This window comes from Neolamprologus multifasciatus, chromosome 10 (genome assembly GCF_963576455.1).
Source record: "Neolamprologus multifasciatus chromosome 10, fNeoMul1.2, whole genome shotgun sequence".
NCBI classification, from domain to species: Eukaryota; Metazoa; Chordata; class Actinopteri; order Cichliformes; family Cichlidae; genus Neolamprologus; species Neolamprologus multifasciatus.
Window position 1 is genome coordinate 33,177,620 of NC_140448.1, and position 20,628 is coordinate 33,198,247.

The following is a 20,628-nucleotide window of genomic DNA, read 5'->3' on the forward strand; positions in this document are numbered from 1 at the left end:
CGCTCTCGCTCTGCAGGCCTACTTGTTGTTCCTAGAGTATTTAAAAGTAGAATGGGAGGGAGAGCCTTCAGTTTTCAGGCCCCTCTTCTGTGGAACCAGCTTCCAGTTTGGATTCAGGAGACAGACACTATCTCTACTTTCAAGATTAGGCTTCAAACTTTCCTTTTTGCTAAAGCATATAGTTAGGGCTGGACCAGGTGACCCTGAATCCTCCCTTAGTTATGCTGCAATAGACGTAGGCTGCCGGGGATTCCCATGATGCATTGGGTGTTTCTTCTTCACTCACTATGTGTTAACAGACCTCTCTGCACTGAATCATATCTGTTATTAACCTCTGTCTCTCTTCCACAGCATGTCTTTATCCTGTCTTCCTTCTCTCACCCCAACCAATCACAGCAGATGGCCCCGCCCCTCCCTGAGCCTGGTTCTGCTGGAGGTTTCTTCCTGTTAAAAGGGAGTTTTTCCTTCCCACTGTCGCCAAAGTGCTGCTCATAGGGGGTCATATGATAGTTGGGTTTTTCTCTGTATGTGTTATTGTACGATTGGAGCAGTGAGCACTGGTTCCTTATCTCTCTGTTAGAGGGACCACAGGATTCGTCCCATCACTTGCATCCATGTTTCACTGTAAGCTGATATTACAGTTCTCTCTTTTAATTACAGAAATATGTCAGTATTTGTGCTATAATATATGTTATGTTGCCACCATTATACATTTCTAACTTTCCCTGCCTTATCCTGTATCAGTTTGTTACGTACTAGCTTACATTACAGCTAACAGCTAAATAATTAGCACTAACGACATGATTTACTTTGACTCCTGCAGATGAAAGTGAAAGCAGGACTCTGAACTTCAGTGTCTGCAGTGCAGATACTTTTACACACACACACACACTCCGGTCTGACCTGCTATCCCAGTCCTTGCTGTTACATCACAAACAGCAGGAAGTTCCTTATATGGGCGTCAGGATGTCCGCTGCAGCAGCAGGAAGCGCCATTTTTGGCCTTTAGCAGCACCGGGATTTTCCTGCAGGGTGCTGCGGTCACAGTCCGATCACACACACACACACACACACACACACACACACAGGGAGGATTTAATGGCAGCGTTCAGTGAAGCTGTCACGGTTTAAGCTTCTGATTCGACCTTTGAACTCTGACCTTTGTCGGATCCACTCAGACTGACAGGAGCTACAAACCTGAGTGAGAATCCCTCGAACAGCGACCTCAGGTTTGACCTCAGAAACGTTTACGCCACACGTAGCTGAGGTCATGTGATCTGTGTCTGACTCTTTATTCAAACTCAGGTTTCTGACTCTTGTCTCATGTCACGTGACCTCCATCAGCTGATGTGAAACACACACACACACACACACACACACACACACACACCCCTCCTACAAATTAAAAGCATCAGCAGGGTTCAGACTTTTATTGTTGAAGCTCTTTGAGAGGAAACAGGTGGAGTAGAAAATGTAAACATACAGGCCTACTCAGTAGGCGGAGCTTGTGAACGCATGTTCACCAACATGCGTGTAAACAATATGTACAAACTACGGGATTCATATTTACATCACGAGGCGACCTTTGACCCCGCACGGTAAACATCTCTGCAGTCCGATGCTGTCAGTCTGAGGTCAAAGGTCAACACATGTTGGAGCTGTGGGGGGAGGGCAGCTCCGCCTGGGGGCTCGCCATCGGTGAGGAGCAGGAGGGGGAGTAGAGGTGGGGGGACGGCGAGGAGCTGTAGATGTGTGACAACGAGGAGGAGGAGGAGGAGGTGAAGCAGGGGGAGGAGCTGTGTGCGGGGGAGGAGTATGTGGGGGGTGTGGTGGTGATGGCGGTGGAGGCAGAGCTACTGATGTTTTTGCGCTCGCGCTGCCTCTGGTGGATCTTGGCGTGCCTCTTGCGCTCATCGCTGCGGGCGAACTTACGTCCGCATTCGGCGCAAGCAAACGGCTTCTCGCCGGTGTGAGTGCGGATGTGCGTGGTCAGGTGGTCGCTGCGGCTGAAGCTGCGCATGCAGATGCGACACTGGAACGGCTTCTGACCCGTGTGCACGCGCACGTGGCGCGTCACCTCGTCGGAGCGGGAGAAGCGGCGGTCGCAGCCTTCAGCGGGGCAGGCGTATGGCCGCTCGTGAGGAGGCGTTTTGCACTGCCGGCCAGCGGCGAACTTCCTGGGTCTGCCAGATTTAGTGAGCTGCGTGTTGTAGGCGGAGCCAGGAGGCTGGATCTGGATCTGCGAGGAGAAGGCTTTGATGGTGGAGAGTGGCGTGAGCGGCGGCGGCTTCTGATCCACGTTTACGCCCGGCTCGGCATCCGACTGCTGCGGCAGAAGGTAGTCCGGCAACATCGGCACCAGCGAGGACGGCTGCAGGCCGAGGCGGGACGCAGCAGCGGCGGGGTAGGCGGGAGGCGGACCCTGCTGCGGCGAGAAGGCCAGAGGGGCTGGCCGAGAGTCTGCGGCGGGGAGGAGCGGCTCGGCGCCGGCTGAGGTGTAGGTCGGTATCGCCGAGAAGACTGAGGCGATTTCAGCGGAGCCGCAGGTCACCTGGATGGAACTGATGGTCGACTGGGATGCTGATGATGATGTCACTGACGGCGAAGAGACAGGAAGGCTGGAGGCAGTGGGCGGAGCCGCCACGCCGACCAACAGGCTTAGGAGAGACTCCGCCCACAGATTGTTGCCGCCACAGGTTGACACAGACGGCTCAAAGGAGAAGCGGCCGCTGTACGCCAGCGAGGGCAGGCGGGGCGTCAGCGGGAGGAGGCTCTGTAGGTCTGGGAGGTCCGAGAGGGAATCTGAGGGGAAGAAGGAGGCGCACAGGTGAGAACACATCACAGCACACCTGCTTTTTCCTTATTTACTGGTTCATTAGGAAGCACCCTTTGACCTCCGTACAGAGCCCTGATTGGTCCATGAGCTTTGCCGGTGCAGGGTAAAGCTCACCTGTGGCTCTCACAGCTGCAGGTGTGAGCCACAGGTGAGCACCAGCTCAGCTTTACTGACATTTAAATCACAATAAAACACTCTCGTGCAACTTTGCAGTCTGTAATGCGCGCGCACGCGTGCGACACAGATAAACGGGTGACCGGCTCCTCACCTCCGTACTCTCCGGGTTCTCCGCTCAGCTGCCCGGCTCCCTCGGCCCCGGAGGCGGCCAGCAGCAGCATCTGCAACTCCTCCAGCTTCGGGTATCCGTCCAGTGGGGACAGCGGCGGCGGCAGACCGGGTAGCGGCTCCGGCAGCAGAGCCCTTGTGGCTGCCATGTCCCTGCGGGGGGAGCTCCTCGGCTCCCGGAGCTCCTTCGCTGCTGAGCCGCGCGGAGAGGCGCTCTGTCCGGGCGGAAGCTGCCGCTCGCGGGACGCCAACGCTGGAGGTGAGACTCTACCGGAGGGTCACCGGCGCAGGTGAGGCCGCTGCGTCATCAGAGGATGTAAACAACATCAGCTGTTTGTTTCTGGCTGTCGCGAGCGCACAGCCTGAACTCGGTGCTGTCAGGTCCTCTCGGAGGATTCCCGCCTTTATAAAGACTCCTGCGTGACGTAGATTCCCAAATATGGCGGGTCGGAAGCCCATATTTGGTCCGAGCGGGGCGCGTTCTTCCGCGGCCGTCCGCGGTCCCGGCGCCCCTTGTCCCGCGCTTTCAGGAGCGCCCACGGTTCGGCCCGGTCCGGGGCTCGGCCTGGCCGCGTACCTGCCGGACCGAGCCCGAAACGCGGCGCACGGGCGCGCGGCCAGACGCCATGGCCGGAAACCCCGGAGACACGTCACGGCTCCGCGCTGTGTTTGAGGGCCCGACGTCACGTGGAGCGCTTCCAGCCGCGTCATCACTTCCTCCTGCCTTATTTGGGTGGTTTCCTGTGAGCGCGGCCCCGAGCCGCTCTCACCCGCGTGCACGGCCGGGAGCAGCGTGAAAACAAACCGGCACGTGCGACAACAGCGCTCTATGTACGAGGAACGGACAGAACATTAGGAACAGCTCCGTACAGGGAAACGCAGCAGCTGCAGTTCCGCTGGCCGCCAGCAGGGCTCCACACACACCTGAGCTGTGTCCGAAGCGGTTCCGGTCTCCGAGCTTACATTTAGTTTTGTACAAACACAATAAAACGTTCAGTAAAAACAACCACAGCCCTCACCCGCTGAGGCCCAAAGGCACACCGGCAGTCATTAGAGCCACAATAGAAAAAAACATCTCCACATCTGAGACTTCTAAGAGCAGCGTGGCAGGAGAACATGGCCTCCAGCTGGAGAGGAGAGACCGGTGTTCTGACAAACCGACCGACCGTCAGTAGTTCACGCACATTTCTGTCACAGAGTGATTCCAGCACAAGTTTAAGTAGGTATGACGGTTTGCCACTTAACTTTGCCCATCAGTACAGAACAGCTGGCACAGGTGAGGATGAACTCAGGTGTCCAGGATGGGTGTTGATGATGTCACAGAGTGTTCACAGGGAGGCGTGGCTTCTCCAGGAGCAGGTCTGTCTTTAATAAACGGCAGTGATGCTGCTGCAGGTCTAAACTCACTGAACCTGAAAGTAATGAAACGTCAGCGAGCGCCACCAGGTCACCTGTGCATCATTGTTCCAGTCTGTGAAAGATGTCCGGTCACATTCACAGCTCCACATCCAAGTGAGGTCTAAGGGATGTTACCTGTGCAGCAGCAGCCTCTGATTGGTCTGTAAGCTTTGCCTCACTGTTACATTTAAGCTTCAATGACAGCACACAGGCTGAGAGAGGAGGAGCAGGAATACACAGGTGGGTGCTGCTCTCCCCAGGGCTGAGTGACGAGCACACCTGTGTGGGGTGGGGGAGGAGTCTGCCGACAGGGACGAGGTGGAGCGGCTGAAGGCGTGGAGCAGGGACAGCAACCTGCTTCAACACAACCACGACCAAGGAGACGGTCGTGGATTTCAGGAAAAGAAAAGTAACATTAAACCACTTTACATCAGTGACGACGGTGACGGACACGCCACAGAGGACACGTCGTGGGTGAACACAGCAGAGACATTATTTCCTGATGTCCTTCTTTTTTTTTTTTCTCAAACCTTTATTTAAACATCAGTACAATACAAAATGGAATTAAACAGTACCACAATAATGGTGTTGTACTTACAAAAGAATTGACCCTGTGCACGAGAAAATGCTAACTTCCTGGTTTGAGACCGGATGTGGGGTTGTACATTTCCGGTAGCTTTACTTTGCGGTCAATCGCTACTGCAAAGATATACTCCACAATCATGTCCAAAACTCGAAAACGGAAAGATGGCGTTAAGTCACAAAGAGGAGAAGGTGGGAACACTCACCACTGTTGTCATAAATATCTAATGATCAATTTTGACGTTTAAAGAGTTTAGATCGATCAGTTGTTTACATCACTCAACACAAGCAGAACTGCAGCAGAAGACACATCGTCCACATTCAGAAGCACATCTCTGTATAGTGACTGGTCTCATGATTTAAACAGGTAAATGTTCAGCATTCAAACTACAGGTGAACAATAGTCAAACCAGATGTTTCCGTTATGTTGAGATCAGCTAGTCAAGTACACACCTACACAGCATGTTAACAAACCGTGAAAAAAGCCACACAAACAATGAATGATTGCTGGTAACAGTTTCTATACATTAGTATTTACGAAGGGTATGTTGTGACTTACCTTCAAACTTACAGCGGTCCCTCGCTATGACGCGGTTCACCTTTCACCTCATTTTTTTGCAGATTTTTTAGTGCAAGTTTGCAGGCTTTGTTTGTACGTCACATTGTGTCCTGTTCGCTGCAGACGATCTCCTCCGTGACGTCTCTCCTGTACAGAATCGCTGCATCGAGGCAGCAGTGTGACTCTGAAGTGCAGTGCTGTATGTCCACGATGTCCACGAAACGTTTTGCACCGTCAAAAAATAAAATTGGCTACTTGATTTCACCTATCACTGGTTATTTTTAGAACATAACACCCGCGATAAATGAAGGACAGCTGAGAAATATAACATTTGAATCCATTTTCTCTTTTGCTCTGAGGCGCAGGGGAAAAATATCAACAAGTTGATGAACATTATTTACAGATATATTGGGTAAATGCCCGAGACATCTATAGAAGTGTAAATCGCCGCTTGATTCATTCATTTGCTTAACTTGTTTTGGACCGTAAACCAGGCGCGAATAGGACACCGGAAACAAAGCTCCCCACAGGAGTTTCCGCACCGGAAGTAGCATATGCTAACGTGCACATGGTCTATTGTGTGCATAGATAAACAAATACAAGAACAGTATTCAGAAACAACAATATAAATATGCGAGGGGCAAAGTAACTGATCAAGCCAAAGAATAAAGTGATTGAAAGATCTTGATTTTTTCACAAACACCAATAGTTTTTACAGCTTTTGGGTTAGTGGAGTTCTTAATTGAGTTAAGATACTGTACAAGTTCAAAGGAGAATACATAAAAACAGGGATGTCTTCCTAAACATTTGGACTTATGAATATGAAATTTAGCCATTAAAATGAACAAGTTAATCATATATCTGTTATCAAAGTTGAATTGTTTTTGGTTTTTGTGCAGACCAAACAAAACATATTTCCAAAACAGTACAAATCCTTTAAATATATTTTCTGAAATAAAAACACAAACTCAAAAATCTTGTACAAGGTTACAAAACCAAAACAGATGTGTAGTAGATTCCCTGGTTTTACAAAAGCTACAGCTTGTATCAATGTCTAATTTGAATTTGCTTTGAAGATCATCTTTAGATGGTAAATTCTGTGTATTAATTTATAAGAAACATCTTTAATTTTGTTGGTAATTAAAAACTGATTAGTGAGTCTCCAAACTTCGTTCCACATAAAACCATCAGACAGCCGGTTCCAGAAAAAAATGACATATGGTAGCGTGGTTATGCTGCTCTGAAATAAAGCTCTGATCCATTTATTGTTGTTTTCAGATTGCCAACAAAAGTTTGTATGAGATGCAACGGCCTGTGGAATGAAGTGATATCAGGTTGATTCTTAAACAGCATAAAAAAAACCCTGATGGTATTGATCCAAACACTTTTGTATAATCATGATGATTTATAGCTAAATTGAAATGTAAACAAAATTCTTCATAGGAGCAAAGCTACCATTTGAATCAAATCATTGGTTCGCACATAAATAAGTGACATAATATTCAGTACTTACTTAAAGTTTACTCTTCGGCCGCCCCTCATCCGCCGTTTTTTTTTCGGCATAATTATCCACACCCACCGCCGCGCTATGCATTCTGGGATATGTTGGGCCACGAAGTCTACACCCACGGCCTTGAAATTCAGGGAAATGAAGGACGCATTTGAGGGCCGCATTTCGAGCAGCCTTTGGATTGGGACAGCCTTCGTCGCGTCGCTGTGACGTAATCGGCCTTAAAATGCGGCCTTTAAGGCTGCAGACCCTGAATACAGCCACAGAGATGGTTGTGAGGTTAAATAGTTGCTGTGCTGAGGCTGATTGGAGCAGGTGTGGGTGAAGGAGGAGGGAGGACGGAGAGGTGAACGGGTGGAGTTAGAAAAATGTCACCGAGGCTGATGTAGACATGGCGGAGGCCGCCGCGCTCACCCGTGACAGGCTGGAGCCTCTCACCTGTGCGAGTGTGCAGGTGTGAACAGCAGGTGATTTTCCTTGCGTTTGATTGGTTGGTGCACTGACACTGTGAGCGTGCACAGGAGCTGTGTGACGTCATCGCTGCGGCCTGATCTTGAGTCCCTGATACAACACGAGTGACGACGTTTAAACCGAACAGCTGATCAGCCCAGCAGCCGGCAGAGGAAACAGAACGGAAACAGGAAGTTACGCAGCAGGTTGTCATGTCAACAGAAACGCAGTCATTCAGATGTCGGCTCAGACTCGGGTGTTTCAGCTGTTTCCGGTCGTTTGGTTTTAGAACAACTTAAATTTAAATTCTTCTTCTGCTGAAATATCTGCAAACAGCTGACGGCTGTCACGTGACCCCGGCTGACGCCGTTGCTATGGTGACGGATCGCAAACGCGGAGGTCACAGTCGCGGGTCTGCAGCGGCTCTCCTGAAAGGTAAGACCGGAAGTGTCTGACCTTCACCTGCGCCCACGTTAACGGGAAACCGGGGCGACGTCACTGCGCGTGCAGATCAAAGAGCCGCTCGGCTGGCTTTGAGTTAAATATAATTACATTTGGAAACGAGGGTCCACGAGCTGTGATCCAGACACGCGCTGCTGCTGTTGCCTAGCAACCGCGACGCCAACAGCCGGAGACGCTCAGGACAGAAATTTACTGCAGACAGGAGACAGGAGCGTGGGCGGGGTCAAGCAGGTGTGGGCGGGGTCACCTGTGATGGTTTACCTGAGACAGGAGGACCCGTCGTGTTGTGGGCGGGGTTAATGACAGGGGCGGGGCCTCAGTCAGATATATGATCATCCTGATCATCTATCAGTATGTTTATATCTATGAAACCAAAGCTGTGAGACTTCATCACAGGTGTGAGCGTCACAGCAGAGGCCTTTGTGTCACAGTCACTGAGGATCAAACACAAACAGGAAGCAGACGTTCCTGCTTTTTATAGCAAATAACCTTAAAATGTTCTGCAGTAGAGCAAAAACTGAAGAGCTGGAAGGAAAGCAGCAAGTCTGGGAGCCACTGACGCTCTGTCGCCTGCTGTTTTTAGCCCTGTGTGCTGGACAGCCAGCGAGCTGGTCGCGAGACCCGAGGGACCTGCTGGGGCGATGAAGAAGATCACTGATGTCAGCTGGAGCTACAGCGTGCAGGGTCCTGTGGTCATGATTAGGGAAGGAGACGAACCTGTAAACGAGTTTTTCTCCAGCTTTACGACAGACACGCTTTAAACAGCGAATGCTGTCGTTTGTCCGGGGAGAGGGTTTCCACACAGGCTGGTGTAGCTTTAACGGGGCAAATGTGATCTAAAATAGAAAGACAACAATTATTAAAAGGATTTGTTAATAAATCAACATCGTTAGAAGCAGCAGAACCAAAAACATCAGAAACGTTAGCAGCCGTAGAGGAATTTAAGGTGCGCGAGCTAAAACATGACGAACAGGAGGAGGCGGCAAATAAACAGACGGGTTGAAAATGATACAAGGATGCTCCGACATAACACGAGGTCCAGAGAGTGTCCTTCGGTGTGAGTGGGGCCGGACACGCTGTGGGAAATGAAGAGTCCGTGATGCTAAGGTCAGCGTCATCATCATGTTGTGTGTTAAGATCCCAGATTATTAACGATTAACAAGACCTGACGTGGTCGGCCCACATTCAGCTCCAGACCAAAAAGGCAGCGCCTGCATCACCTATGACAGCTGAGGAAGTTCAGTCTCTCCAGAGATCCTCAGGATCTTCTGTACAGGCGCTGTGGAGAGCATCCTCACACAGGACATCACAGCTGTGTGAAGGAGCAGACAGCTCTGCAGAGGGTGATCAGCAGAGCGCTGCTGCAGGACACCTGCACCAGGAGATAACTATGCATGTGACAAATAAAGAGCCTTGAACCTTCTGACTGAAACACCAAACGTGCAGCCGGCGTGCTAACAGGACGGAGGCTACTTCCATCTTTTATATACAGGCTGGTTTGGGGTCAGGTGGTCACTCTGAGAGGAGGAGCTTAAACCCGATGAGCTCATGTTTGCAGGTCTTATTTCTCACAAATACCCGTAGGAGCTAACATCCTTCTCCACCTGCTGTCCTCTCAGCGTGACGAGGAGACGAGGAGGCGAGGAGACGAGGAGGCATCATGCCAAAGAAGATGAAGAAGAGCGTGGGGAAGTCTGACGAGGAGAGACAGGTGCAGCTGCAGCAGCGCGCTCAGGCTGAGGAGGAGCTGAAGAAGAAGAAGGAGGAGACGCTCGTCCTGTTCCTGAAGGTGACACAGAGGGAACACCTGGATCACTGCAGGGGGCGTGGCCTCTTTCACTTTCTACTGCTGGCTCATGTTGAACGCCTCACACTGTGTGTGTGTCTGTGTGTGTGTATGTGTGTTTATGTGTGTGTGTGTGTGTGTGTGTGTTTATGTGTGTCTGTGTGTGTGTGTGTCTGTGTGTGTGTGTTTATGTGTGTGTGTGTGTGTGTGTGTTTGTGTGTGTGTGTGTTTATGTGTGTGTGTGTGTGTGTGTGTTTATGTGTGTCTGTGTGTGTGTGTGTGTGTGTCTGTGTGTGTGTGTTTATGTGTGTGTGTGTGTGTGTGTGTCTGTGTGTGTGTGTTTATGTGTGTGTGTGTGTATGTGTGTTTATGTGTGTGTGTGTGTGTGTGTGTGTGTGTTTGTGTGTGTGTGTTTATGTGTGTCTGTGTGTGTGTATGTGTGTTTATGTGTGTGTGTGTGTGTGTGTGTGTGTTTGTGTGTGTGTGTTTATGTGTGTCTGTGTGTGTGTGTGTGTGTGTGTGTCTGTGTGTGTGTGTTTATGTGTGTGTGTGTGTGTGTGTGTGTGTGTTTGTGTGTGTGTGTTTATGTGTGTCTGTGTGTGTGTGCGTGTGTGTGTCTGTGTGTGTGTGTCTGTGTGTGTGTGTGTCTGTGTGTGTGTGTGTGTGTGTTTATGTGTGTCTGTGTGTGTGTGCGTGTGTGTGTGTCTGTGTGTGTGTGTGTGTGTGTGTGTGTGTTTATGTGTGTCTGTGTGTGTGTGCGTGTGTGTGTGTCTGTGTGTGTGTGTGTGTGTGTGTGCGTGCGTTTATGTGTGCGTGTGTGTCTGTGTGTGTGTGTGTGTGTGTCTGTGTGTGTGCGTGTGTGTGTGTGCGTGTGTGTCTGTGTGTGTGTGTTGCAGGACAAGCTGCAGAAGGAGCAGAGGAACACTGCTGTGAACCTGCTGAAGCTCCACGACGGTTGGAGGACGATCCTCCGCCAGACCAGGGATGCCGAGCTGCGCCATGACATCATCGTGCTCCAGCAGACGTTTGAGAGGACGCTGGACGACCTGGACAGCATCGTCCAGGTGCTCCGCCCCTCGCCTGTGCTCACCCGCCTCCCGCACTCGTCTTACCCCGCTGACCAGACTCCCGCCCGTTTGTGTTGCAGAAGCTGGTGGGCGACGTGCAGGAGACGGAGTGCCAGGAGGCGCACATGCAGCGCTGCCACCTGCACCACATGGAGGCGCTGTGGGCGCTGCAGGCCGCACGGCTGCAGGGTCTGCAGCAGCAGTGGGAGCGCGCCCTGGAGGACGTCAGCGCCAGCGTCAGCTCTCAGAGGTGAGTCGTACGCTGTCGTCAGCGCCTCCTCCGAGCCTGCGAGCTAACGTCAGAGTCACATGATCCTGTGGCCTGTGGTGGAGCTGTGTTGACCTCTGACCCTGTGTGGTGTTTCAGGCAGCAGATGTTGCAGCAGTCTCAGCAGCAGGAGATCCAGCTGCAGAAGCTGACCCTGACGGCGGAGTTGCACAACACGGACGCCATGAATGACATCAGGATGCTGCTCGAGGACACGCTGGCGATGTACAAGTGCTCTCTGGAGGAGCAGGTATGGCGCCGGCCCGTGGTCTCCCTCTGCCTCTCAGGCCCGTCCGGCTGCGCTGACCCCTCCTCTGTGCACAGGTGGCGTCTCTGGAGGGCAGGGAGGAGGCGAGCGACGCCACGAGCTTAGAGCACCTGCAGAAAAGTATCGCCAAGGTAACGCAGCTGGAGAAGCAGCTCGCAGACAACCAGAAGAAGATCAGCGAAGACTTGAAGACCACCAAGAAGCTGGAGGTCAGTGCTCACAACACCTCCACCTGTCTCTGAGCTCCGCTCACGCGTGCAGGTGTGTCACAGGTGTGTCACAGGTGTGTCACATCCACAGTCAGCTGACCCGGTGAGCCAACCACAGTCCTGGAATCGAATTATCAGTCGTTCAGGCCACGCCCCCTAATAAATACCTGAAGTCCTAATATGATGCCTGCAGCTGTTTGAAGGAGGAGTTTGTGTGTCAACTGTAAACGTGTTTCACTGTGCTCGCTCACTTCCTGTCAGGACGCCGTCCGCAGGCTGAGGCAGAAGATGACCTCCAACAAGGCAGGAAACAGCTCGATGGAGGAGGAGCTGACCGCCGCCATAAACGAGCTCAACTGCAGGTCTCGCGCACTCCAGGACCACCTGACCCAGTCGCACACGGCGGCGAGGAAGAGGCTCACCGAGCTCACCGTCCAGGGTGACGCCGCCGCCAAGAACCTGCAGGCCGTCGTCACCAAGGTGAAGCCCGCCTCACCTGTCTGCTTCACCTGTCGGCACTGCTCCTCACCCTCCGTGTGCTCCGCTGTTTCAGGGCGAGAGGGTTCTACGGGCCGCGGACATCTGCCGCCGGCTGGAGACGCAACACGACACGTCACTGACATCATCATCATCACGACGCACAGACGAGTGCCAACAGGACACGCCAGCAAAGGTAGGCTCCGCCTTCCCCAACCTGTGTCCTTTTAGTTTAACTTTAGCGAGGTGGGTGTGCAGCTTCTAAAACAAGCACAGTGCCAGGAAGCTCCTCCCCCACAGGTAGCTCACCTGTCCATCTGTCTGCAGGACGTCTGTAGGTTCCCGGAACTGCAGCAGCTGCGGCGGAGCAGCAGCGGCGGCGCCGTGCTGCAGCGTGAAGCTCTGAGGAAGCACAGCAAGGAGCTGAGGTGCGAGAACGAACAGCTGCAGCTTTTGCTGCGCCAGCATGACCACCACGCCCACTTGCCCCCGCTCCACGTGGCCCGAGCTCCGACCACCGCCAGCACCACGCCTGCTGCGAGGGGTAGGAGCCGCGTCACGGTCATCGAGGCTGCCCACGCCGTCTTGAAGCAGTGACTAATTAAAATGTGTTCGCCATGACGACCAGCAGGACGACTCCTGGTGTGCTTTGAGCTTTCTTGCTAAAGGGGTGTGTCCATATAGGAGGGACCGGCCTGCAGTGTACTTGAGTACTTTTAGTCGAGTATTGTGTGAAAGTATTTGTATGTTCTCCAGTTTTCAAGTGTTTGCTGCTCTGATTGAACTTCTCGGCTCGGCATCAGCTCGACAGACAAATCTGTGCAAAGCCTTTTTGTACACTCCCACCACCAGGAGGCAGAGTTTCACCAGGAAGTAGCCGCTCACCTGTTAGCATCCAGGTACCAGCTTGGATAGACAGGAAGTATAAACAGTATGATGGTCTCAGCCGCTCTCTTTGGGGGGCTTCAGGTCATGGCTGCTGGTCGGCCCCACAGGTGTGGCTCTGAATAACATCCAGCAGGTGGCGCCACATACGGCAAATTAGACACACAGAAAAGAAGAGAGAAAAACATGACTGTGAGAAAAAACAACTTTAAAAAGGTGAGCTTAGCAAAGGTGACTCACTGACCTGAAGTGACCCTCACCTGGTTATCGCTGCTCACGCCCATCAGGGCAGGTGAGGGAAACGTGATCTGCAGATCTTTTCATGGTTTGTGGTGTCGGGTTTATTTCTCATCAGATGTTCTGACTGTGATGGAGGGTGGAGAAGTCACAGCTGTTCACCAGCTAATGTTTGCAGGTGAACAGCGCCCCCCAGTGGACCGCACAAAGAAGTGTTTGAGGCCAGCAAACCGAATCATCTTCCTGCATTTAGACTTGTTTTTAATGAAAGTGTGTGACTGAGGAATAGATGAAATCTTCTTATTTGTTGTGTTTATATAACATCTGAATAAATGTGAATAAATACAGTAAAAGAAAACCGAAGGAGCCAGCGGGGGGATTTATTTATTAACTGCTTATTTTCAGTATTTATTACTGCATCGTCCATTATATATTCTTTTATTTTCATATTCAAATAATACATTATTTGCTTTTTTGGGTACTTTATTTAGCTTATTTAGCTTTATTTTATTTTACAACTTGTTATATTTAATTACCCGTGTGTCATAGTAATATTTAATACTACAAATCTAAATAATTTGAATTTTCAAATTATTTAGATAATTATTATAATTTTATTTACAGAGTGCAGAGTCACAGCAACACAGCTTCAGACTGTGAGCCCACAGTTACAATTATCCACGCAGTGAGTTAATTACCTCATTTCTTATGTACCCCACCAGAGTGTTTTTAATGTAAAATGTACCTGAGCTTAAACACAACCAAACGGAAATCCACGCGCGGGTCAGAGTCCAAAGGGCGGCACGGATCCACAGGGACTAAAACACGGAGTAAGAAAACGTGGAGGATGCGGGCATCGATCCCGCTACCTCTCGCATGCTAAGCGAGCGCTCTACCATTTGAGCTAATCCCCCGCTCACAACAAACATACGGGAAACGTCCTATTCAAAGAGCTCAACGCCACGTGTCCGCTGAAGCGCTGACACGTGATTAGGCTCATGTCGACGTGTGATTGGTCGGGAAACAGCAGGGTGGGAGGAGCGGAAAAAATGCAGGCAAAAATAGAAATGATGGCGGTGACAGCTCAGTGCGATCTGCTCACAGGATAAAGGCGGAGGCTGACGTCACTCAGCAGCGTTTCAAACTGTGAGACGGTTTAAAAACAAACATTTAATAGAAATACGAACAGAGGCGGCTGAAGCTCAGCAGCTGTTATTAACGCAGTACGTCGTCATTAAACGTTAGAGCAGGTGGTTCCCAGGTGAGCCCCAAACAGCTGGATGTAAGTCACAGTAACGTTCACGCTGATGCCAGCAGAGCCACGTCTCCATGCTGGCCCCGAGTCCAGCTTCTCTGCACCCTTATTGCAGTTTTACCAACACAGTTTGTCCTTGTTATGGGGACATACATGTGTTCACAAAGCAGCAAAGTGGGGACCCAGGTATGGTTACAGACAGAACAAGGTCAGGGTTACACAGCGTACGACTTCCTGTGTGTGTGTGTGTGTGTGTGTGTGTGTGTGTGTGTGTGTGTGATCTATCTGTGTCAGGTTTAAACTTTCTGAGGACATTTGACCCTGTGACCCTACATCGACTGTGACTGAGCTTGATCATTTTTGCTTATGACATACAGCTCTGTGTACGTTACCTCATACAGTTTCTTGTCAAGTGAGGACTCTCTTCTCATAAAATACCAGCTTTAGTCTCATGTCAGGACTAACCCATAAACCTGGGTCCTTATATTCAGCAGATGGTTACACATAGAAACTTCAGGCTGATGTTGGGACTGTTTCACACGACTTCTCTCATGTTTGGACGCTTTTCCTGGGCGACTTTGTTTTTGTACAGATTTATCACCATATCTAACTTTAGGTCTTCTTTATGTTTTTCATTAGAAATAATGAAAATGATTATTCCGATATTATTTCCCATGAAAATAAGCCTTTATTCATGTCCTGTTTTTGTGTCATGATTAATCCCCACAAAGACAGACATACAGGCGTGTGTGTGTGTGTGTGTGTGTGTTCAGCTGCCACATGCCAACACATCTCAGCTTTGTTCTATTTCTGCTGCAGCACTCAGTCATGGTCTTTATACAGCAGGTGAACGCACACACACACACACACACACACGCACACACACACACACACACACACACACACACTCAGGAATGTAGCTGGAACTTTCTGTGGGTGGGTGCATGTGGGCGGTGGTCAGCGTATATAAACAGCAGGGAGGACGGCCATCGGGCAGACAGACTTGAGAGAAGCAGCTCGTCACAAACCAGCACCACCACCTCCAGGATAACAGGATGTTGTGCCCCAGTGTCTTCCAGATGTCCCCCGCCGCCACGACGCCTTTCCTGGACCTGCACTGGCCCGTCCGCAGCCTGTGGCCCGAGACCCGGCCGCTTTTCTACCACATCGAGCGGGAGATGATCCGTCACATGCAGGAGATGAAGCAGAGCATCGAGTTCATGGAGAGGCTGCACCAGAAGATCTTTGAGGAGATCGATCAGACATCCTCCTGCACGGGGGTCTTCAAGCCCATCGCCTTCCAGGAGCTGGGGAGGGACGGCACCACCTTCGCCCTCAGCCTGGACACGAAGGAGTTCTCCCCGGAGGAGCTGTCGGTGAAGCAGGTGGGCCGCAAGCTGAGGGTGAGTGGCAGAACGGAGAAGAAGCAGGAGGACGGGAAGGGCTCCTACACCTACAAGTGCCAGGAGTTCAGGCAGGAGTTCGACCTGCCGGACGGCGTCGACCCCGAGGCCGTCACCTGCTCGCTGATGGGAGGCCAGCTGCAGATTCAGGCGCCGCGGGAGAACCCCGCCAACGACGGGAAGGAGAGGATCGTCCCCATCAGCTTCACCTCAGCCCCGGCCGTCACCGCCTCCTCCTCCAGCGCTGCAGCAGAGGGGAGCGGCCCCCCCACCTCAGAGAGCACCCCCACAGAGAAACACTGAAGCCTGCCAGCTGTCTTTGGTCTGTAGTTTTACGGGAACGTGGAGCTCATCACCTACACGTGAACCGAGTGAAGCGCCGCCGTCTCCCTGGTGCAGCTTTATCTGCCAGAAGGAGGCGACATGGAGCTGATCCCCCCCCCACCCCCCGCACTAATACTTTATTAAACGGTCCTTAGATGTTTGCACGTTGCCCAGATACTGGTTTCATCACCGTTCTTTTAAACTGGTTCCTCTGGCACACGTTTTCTCCAAACATCTGGCTGCTGATTGAGTTGAAGTTAAAGAACCGTCAACATTTTCCTGACATTTGCTGTTAATCCATTTTTAATAAGAACTGAACCTGCATGTGCTTCCTGGTCCATGAACTGGCGGCGTCTCCTTTAACCTGTGAGCGAATAAAGACACGAGACACCAGTTTTTCCCCTTTCTTTGTAAAATAATTCTCAATAAACTTAATTTATTCACAAACTGCTTTTCAAATTGCCATGTCGTCATTTTTTTTAAATCACATACAATAAAAAACATTTTCTAAAAGACAAGAGATGTCCGAGACTCTCGCTAACTCTGTACACGGCTCCTCCTCCTCGTCACGGAGCTTTTCTCACTTATTTTTTTTCAAACACGATGCGTTCATGACGACAGTCTCGCCGTGCTCAGACATCAGATTAGAAATATTAAGAAAAACAGCAGAAAATGAACAGAAGGACTAAAAATGTAACAGCTACAGTACACGTTTCCTTTTCTTCTCTGTTAGTTTCGTCTTTTTTTCTTTTTAATGTTTACAGAATAATAGAGTATGTTTACTTAAGGCTTATGCTGAGTGTTATGGACCAATCAACAGAAACGAACCAAACCAGGAGGCGGGCGGGAAGGGTGTGTGTGTGTGTGTGTGTGCTTTCCTATGTGCGTAATGGGGACACTGTGTTTAATTGTGTTACAGGGACACAGCATGAATTTAGGGTTTTTCCCTTCACAAGTTTGGGAAAATTAACCTGTAGCCTTGTTTCTTTCTTACCGTCAGCACTGATCAGGACTTTCTAAGTGACACCTATCACAACTTTAATTTCATCTTAAATCAGCGATTAAACGTGTAGCACCACGGCGTACCTCTGCCAATGTATTCTCGCGTTTTTCATGATCGTTAGGTGATTTAATCATCTTCAATGAATATATCCTAACATCTTTAATGAATAAACACAATTTCTTAATGCAAATTCAAGTTCATAATGATTGTTTAAATCAGTGACTCCCAAAATGCAGACTGGAGCCCCCTGGTGGGCTATGAAGATATTGCAGGCAGACCGCATCATTAATTGAAATTCAGTTTGAAAATTACAGTGTGTACAGTAACATATTCATATAAACAATAATAATAGAAGGCTGTTTGTGATATTATTTACTCTCGCCTAAATTTACAGCTGTTGTATTAAAGTTTGTGTCCCAGTGCCACACCTTAGCCATAAACTTTGATATGCCTGGGTAGCATTAACAATGTACAGCCAACAGTGTGTGCTGTTTAAGTTTTTAAGTGCTATTTCAGGGTAATACATCACTCGTCACTTTATTAGGATGAGGATTTAACCTTTAGAGGCCCGTGTGAGTTTGTGGTTTTGCAGTGGGCCTCAGCACTCTGGACTTTGGGAGTCGTTGGTTTAAAGAATTCAGTAAAACCCATCCAACATGTTCTAAGATTCTTGTGCTTCTATATTTTTATGCCAAGGTAACATGCTAAAGGCATAAACGTGAAGCATCAGAGGAAGACGACTGTATTTCTGAATATGTTGAAAATTTGAAATACTGGCTTCATCGGGGCTAACACAGAATCACCAGCAGATATTTCACGTGACACGAAAATGTACAAACTGTCACAAAAAGTGAAACTCTGCATTTCATCATTGATGAGTTTGAAACCCACAAAAAAACCTATTTGTTAATGAGATTGCAGCGCTGCCCCCTAAAGGCAGATCGCAGTAACTACACAAGCTAAAGTTTGAGCCAAACGAAACCTTAGTCTTACACTCGAACAAAATAAATAAATATTACACAGTGTTTTGAAATAAATAAAACATCTGCATTACTCTCTCAGTTTACTTCATTAAATTTACCCACATGACTTTATCAGATACTCCTCTGGCTACTGCTGCTCTGCTAAGCTTGGCTAGTTAGCGCTTAGCATTAACAGTTTGTTGTTTATGGTGGAGTGCAGCTGTTTAACTGAGATTTTAAACAATGAAAACGGTAAAGAGTGGACGCACTAGCTTTAACCTGTTTTCTCCCCCAGCGTCACACACGTGTAACACATAACAAAGTCAAGTCTCATATAGTTACTGCGCTGAGCTTTTGTGGGGCACACGACACAAAACGGTAAAGAATGAAGTGGACGCTCGGAGGACTGTTTTTGTTATGTTTTTGAGGGTTTCAAGTTAGAATGAGAGCAAAGTCACTTTTTCAGCCAGCGTTTCCATGTTCACAGCGCACGACGTTTCTGAGCATCCAGACTCACAGAAATGTGTAGTTGCTGTAACACAGAAAACTCTCGCTGACCTATAACACTGCGCCTGTAACCAAACCCACCGTGTGCGGCTGGTACACCAACAGCTACACCTGCTGGGACAAACCTTCATAAAGTCCAGCAGACACAGAAGGAAAAGAGGCAACGTGCACTCCAAATATTAGAGACTTTACTTTGTCCTGACAACTTCCTCAAAAAACTGGAGCTCGGGGTTCTTGGATGGTCTGTTAGTAAAATTACCCACACAGCCTGTCAGCACCTGTCGGTGATAATATTAATGATTTACACAGGTGAGCTGGAGGGTTATAAGCCCCACCCCCTCCGTGTTAGCCTAATGTGTTTGTCATTACGCCGACGTCTGTTCGCATCAGCTCGTGTCCACTCCTTCATGTGGATCGAGCTCGCTTTCTTCAACTCGTTTGCCCGAAACGTTAAACTGTCTGGATACAAGTCACATGACCACATGACTGTGACGTCAGTGCCAGAACACACACACGGTTATTCATATACCTGTGGGGACATAACTGACATAATGCTTTCTCTAACCACAGCCGACCTGTAACCCTGACACTAAAACCACAAGTCGAGGGGACGCTCCCCACAAAGACATGAATACACACTCACACACACACGGGGAGGTTTTGGGGTGTGTGCAGCAGGAATCTGTGAACACTCAGGTGAACAACAGCATCAGTGGCTGCCGGCGCTCAGCACGGCCGCCGGGAGCCTGAACGCATCACCACGCCGAGGTCACCGGACAGGTGTGTGACATCAGATTTCGCGATGAAGCGAGCACGCTCGATTGTAAACGGCAGCGCCTCAGGAGCGAGCGCGGAGTCGCTGAGCGTCAGTCGCCTCTGTGAAACGGGACGGCGTCCAAGTGAAACGCCGACCTGCGTTTACAACGGAGCCTGAAGCAGAACAAATATCGCTCAGTCTACGTCCTGTTCTTCTCTAAGGTCAGAGGTCAGATTGAACCCCGTTTGTTTATTCTGATGATGTTTTCATGCTGCAGCAGCGTTACCACAGCTCTGAATATGTTTACAAACGTGTTCGGGTTTTATTCTGGTTCGTCTTTTTCGTGTGATGGAAGTGATGACCCCTCCCCCTGCGGCGCTGAACACTACAGTGTAAAGTTTAACCTTTAACCCCGAGACCCTTCAGACTAAATGTTTCTCCTCGGTACCTGATCCATATTTTAGTTTCCTGACACGTTTCGTACTCGAACGTTTCAGGAAGGCGAGCTCGGGGTTCTGTTCTGGTTCGGCGAGGTCGGCGTGGTGATGCTGTTTCAGGACGCCGCTGCGGCATGGCGCTCGAAAGCCTGAGGCGGGGAAACTCTGTGCCTCAGAGGCCTGATGGCGTCGGGCGACGGCGCCTCAGGCTCCGGGTGAGCGTTTAACGGCGGCAGCCACATCATCACTGTCGTGTCGATCAGCTCGTCCAATGAGAGAAGGTGTTGTTCCTGAGAGCCTTGCTGATTGGTGGCAAGGAGGCGCCGAGTGTTGAGATGGTGGCGGTCCAGGAAGTGGGGATGGGGGGGTTAGATAATTTCAAAATAAAACTAAAGAACAGAGAACAGCCTTCATTTACAAATACGTCAGTTTTCTTCGATTAAGTTCAAGTCCAGCTCTGTACAGTCCCGCTCGAACACCGCCTGCTGCGCCGCCTCACGCTCGTCTGCTTCCTCCTCTCCTTCGTCGTCCTCGCGGCACTCCTCGTCGCTCTCGCTCAGCGGCCCGATGCTGGTCCTGCCCAGGCACTCGGCCGGCGAGCAGGAGCCCCGGAAGTCGCCCATGAAGGGCTCCATGCCCATGCAGAGGTCGCCGCCGCAGGCCAGCCTGCCGCCGCCACGCTCCAGACACTGCGGGTCGATG

At 50.2% G+C, this 20,628-nt stretch overlaps 4 protein-coding genes and 1 non-coding gene across 10 annotated transcripts in view; 2 read left to right on the plus strand and 3 right to left on the minus strand.

Annotated features, from left to right (window-relative positions):
• Nucleotides 1-1,414: 1,414 nt before the first annotated feature.
• On the minus strand, nt 1,415-3,616 carry LOC146510643 (early growth response protein 1-B-like). Its single transcript, XM_085175047.1, has 2 exons — nt 3,104-3,616; nt 1,415-2,801 (listed from the first exon to the last, which is right to left on the minus strand). Exons 1-2 carry the CDS (start codon nt 3,267-3,269, stop codon nt 1,642-1,644), a joined length of 1,326 nt encoding a protein of 441 aa, XP_085031173.1. The 5' UTR covers nt 3,270-3,616; the 3' UTR covers nt 1,415-1,641.
• Nucleotides 3,617-3,843: 227 nt separating this feature from the next.
• On the plus strand, nt 3,844-15,124 carry drc2 (dynein regulatory complex subunit 2). 3 transcript variants are annotated; one of them, XR_014876484.1, is made up of 10 exons: nt 7,137-8,054; nt 9,701-9,870; nt 10,764-10,931; nt 11,015-11,184; nt 11,302-11,452; nt 11,527-11,679; nt 11,941-12,159; nt 12,233-12,352; nt 12,484-13,257; nt 13,397-15,124. XR_014876484.1 is itself a non-coding variant. In XM_085175046.1 (9 exons), exons 2-9 carry the CDS (start codon nt 9,742-9,744, stop codon nt 12,751-12,753), a joined length of 1,380 nt encoding a protein of 459 aa, XP_085031172.1. In that variant the 5' UTR covers nt 3,844-4,632; nt 9,701-9,741; the 3' UTR covers nt 12,754-15,124. The 3 variants fall into 3 exon arrangements, 2 of the variants coding, with proteins under 2 accessions (XP_085031172.1, XP_085031171.1); XM_085175046.1 differs by lacking the exon at nt 7,137-8,054 and adding an exon at nt 3,844-4,632 and having other exon boundaries at nt 12,484-15,124; XM_085175045.1 differs by having other exon boundaries at nt 12,484-15,124.
• On the minus strand, nt 14,120-14,192 carry trnaa-agc (transfer RNA alanine (anticodon AGC)). The gene has a single exon. It is a non-coding gene; the product is annotated as a tRNA-Ala (tRNA).
• Nucleotides 15,125-15,501: 377 nt separating the features above from the next.
• Nucleotides 15,502-16,711, plus strand: LOC146510646 (heat shock protein beta-11-like). The gene has a single exon (XM_085175093.1). It carries the CDS (start codon nt 15,589-15,591, stop codon nt 16,237-16,239), a length of 651 nt encoding a protein of 216 aa, XP_085031219.1. The 5' UTR covers nt 15,502-15,588; the 3' UTR covers nt 16,240-16,711.
• A 3,113-nt stretch (nt 16,712-19,824) lies between these two features.
• fam53c (family with sequence similarity 53 member C) overlaps nt 19,825-20,628 on the minus strand; it is a 9,928-nt gene continuing 9,124 nt past the window's right edge. For all 4 annotated transcript variants that reach the window (XM_085175049.1, XM_085175048.1, XM_085175051.1 and 1 more), the window contains one exon: nt 19,825-20,628. This exon is cut by the window's right edge and continues 8 nt beyond it. In XM_085175049.1, coding sequence (XP_085031175.1) covers nt 20,352-20,628 — 277 coding nt within the window. In that variant the 3' untranslated portion in view covers nt 19,825-20,351.

Coding starts and splice junctions, on each gene's coding strand:
- LOC146510643 (XM_085175047.1), bottom strand. CDS start 3,269: ATGGCAGCCACAAGGGCTCTGCTGCCGGAGCCGCTACCCGGTCTGCCG. Junction 2,802..3,103: donor AGAACCCGGAGAGTACGGAG/GTGAGGAGCCGG, acceptor TCTTCCCCTCAG/ATTCCCTCTCGGACCTCCCA.
- drc2 (XM_085175046.1), top strand. CDS start 9,742: ATGCCAAAGAAGATGAAGAAGAGCGTGGGGAAGTCTGACGAGGAGAGA. Junction 11,453..11,526: donor AGTGCTCTCTGGAGGAGCAG/GTATGGCGCCGG, acceptor CTCTGTGCACAG/GTGGCGTCTCTGGAGGGCAG. Junction 12,353..12,483: donor AACAGGACACGCCAGCAAAG/GTAGGCTCCGCC, acceptor ATCTGTCTGCAG/GACGTCTGTAGGTTCCCGGA.
- LOC146510646 (XM_085175093.1), top strand. CDS start 15,589: ATGTTGTGCCCCAGTGTCTTCCAGATGTCCCCCGCCGCCACGACGCCT.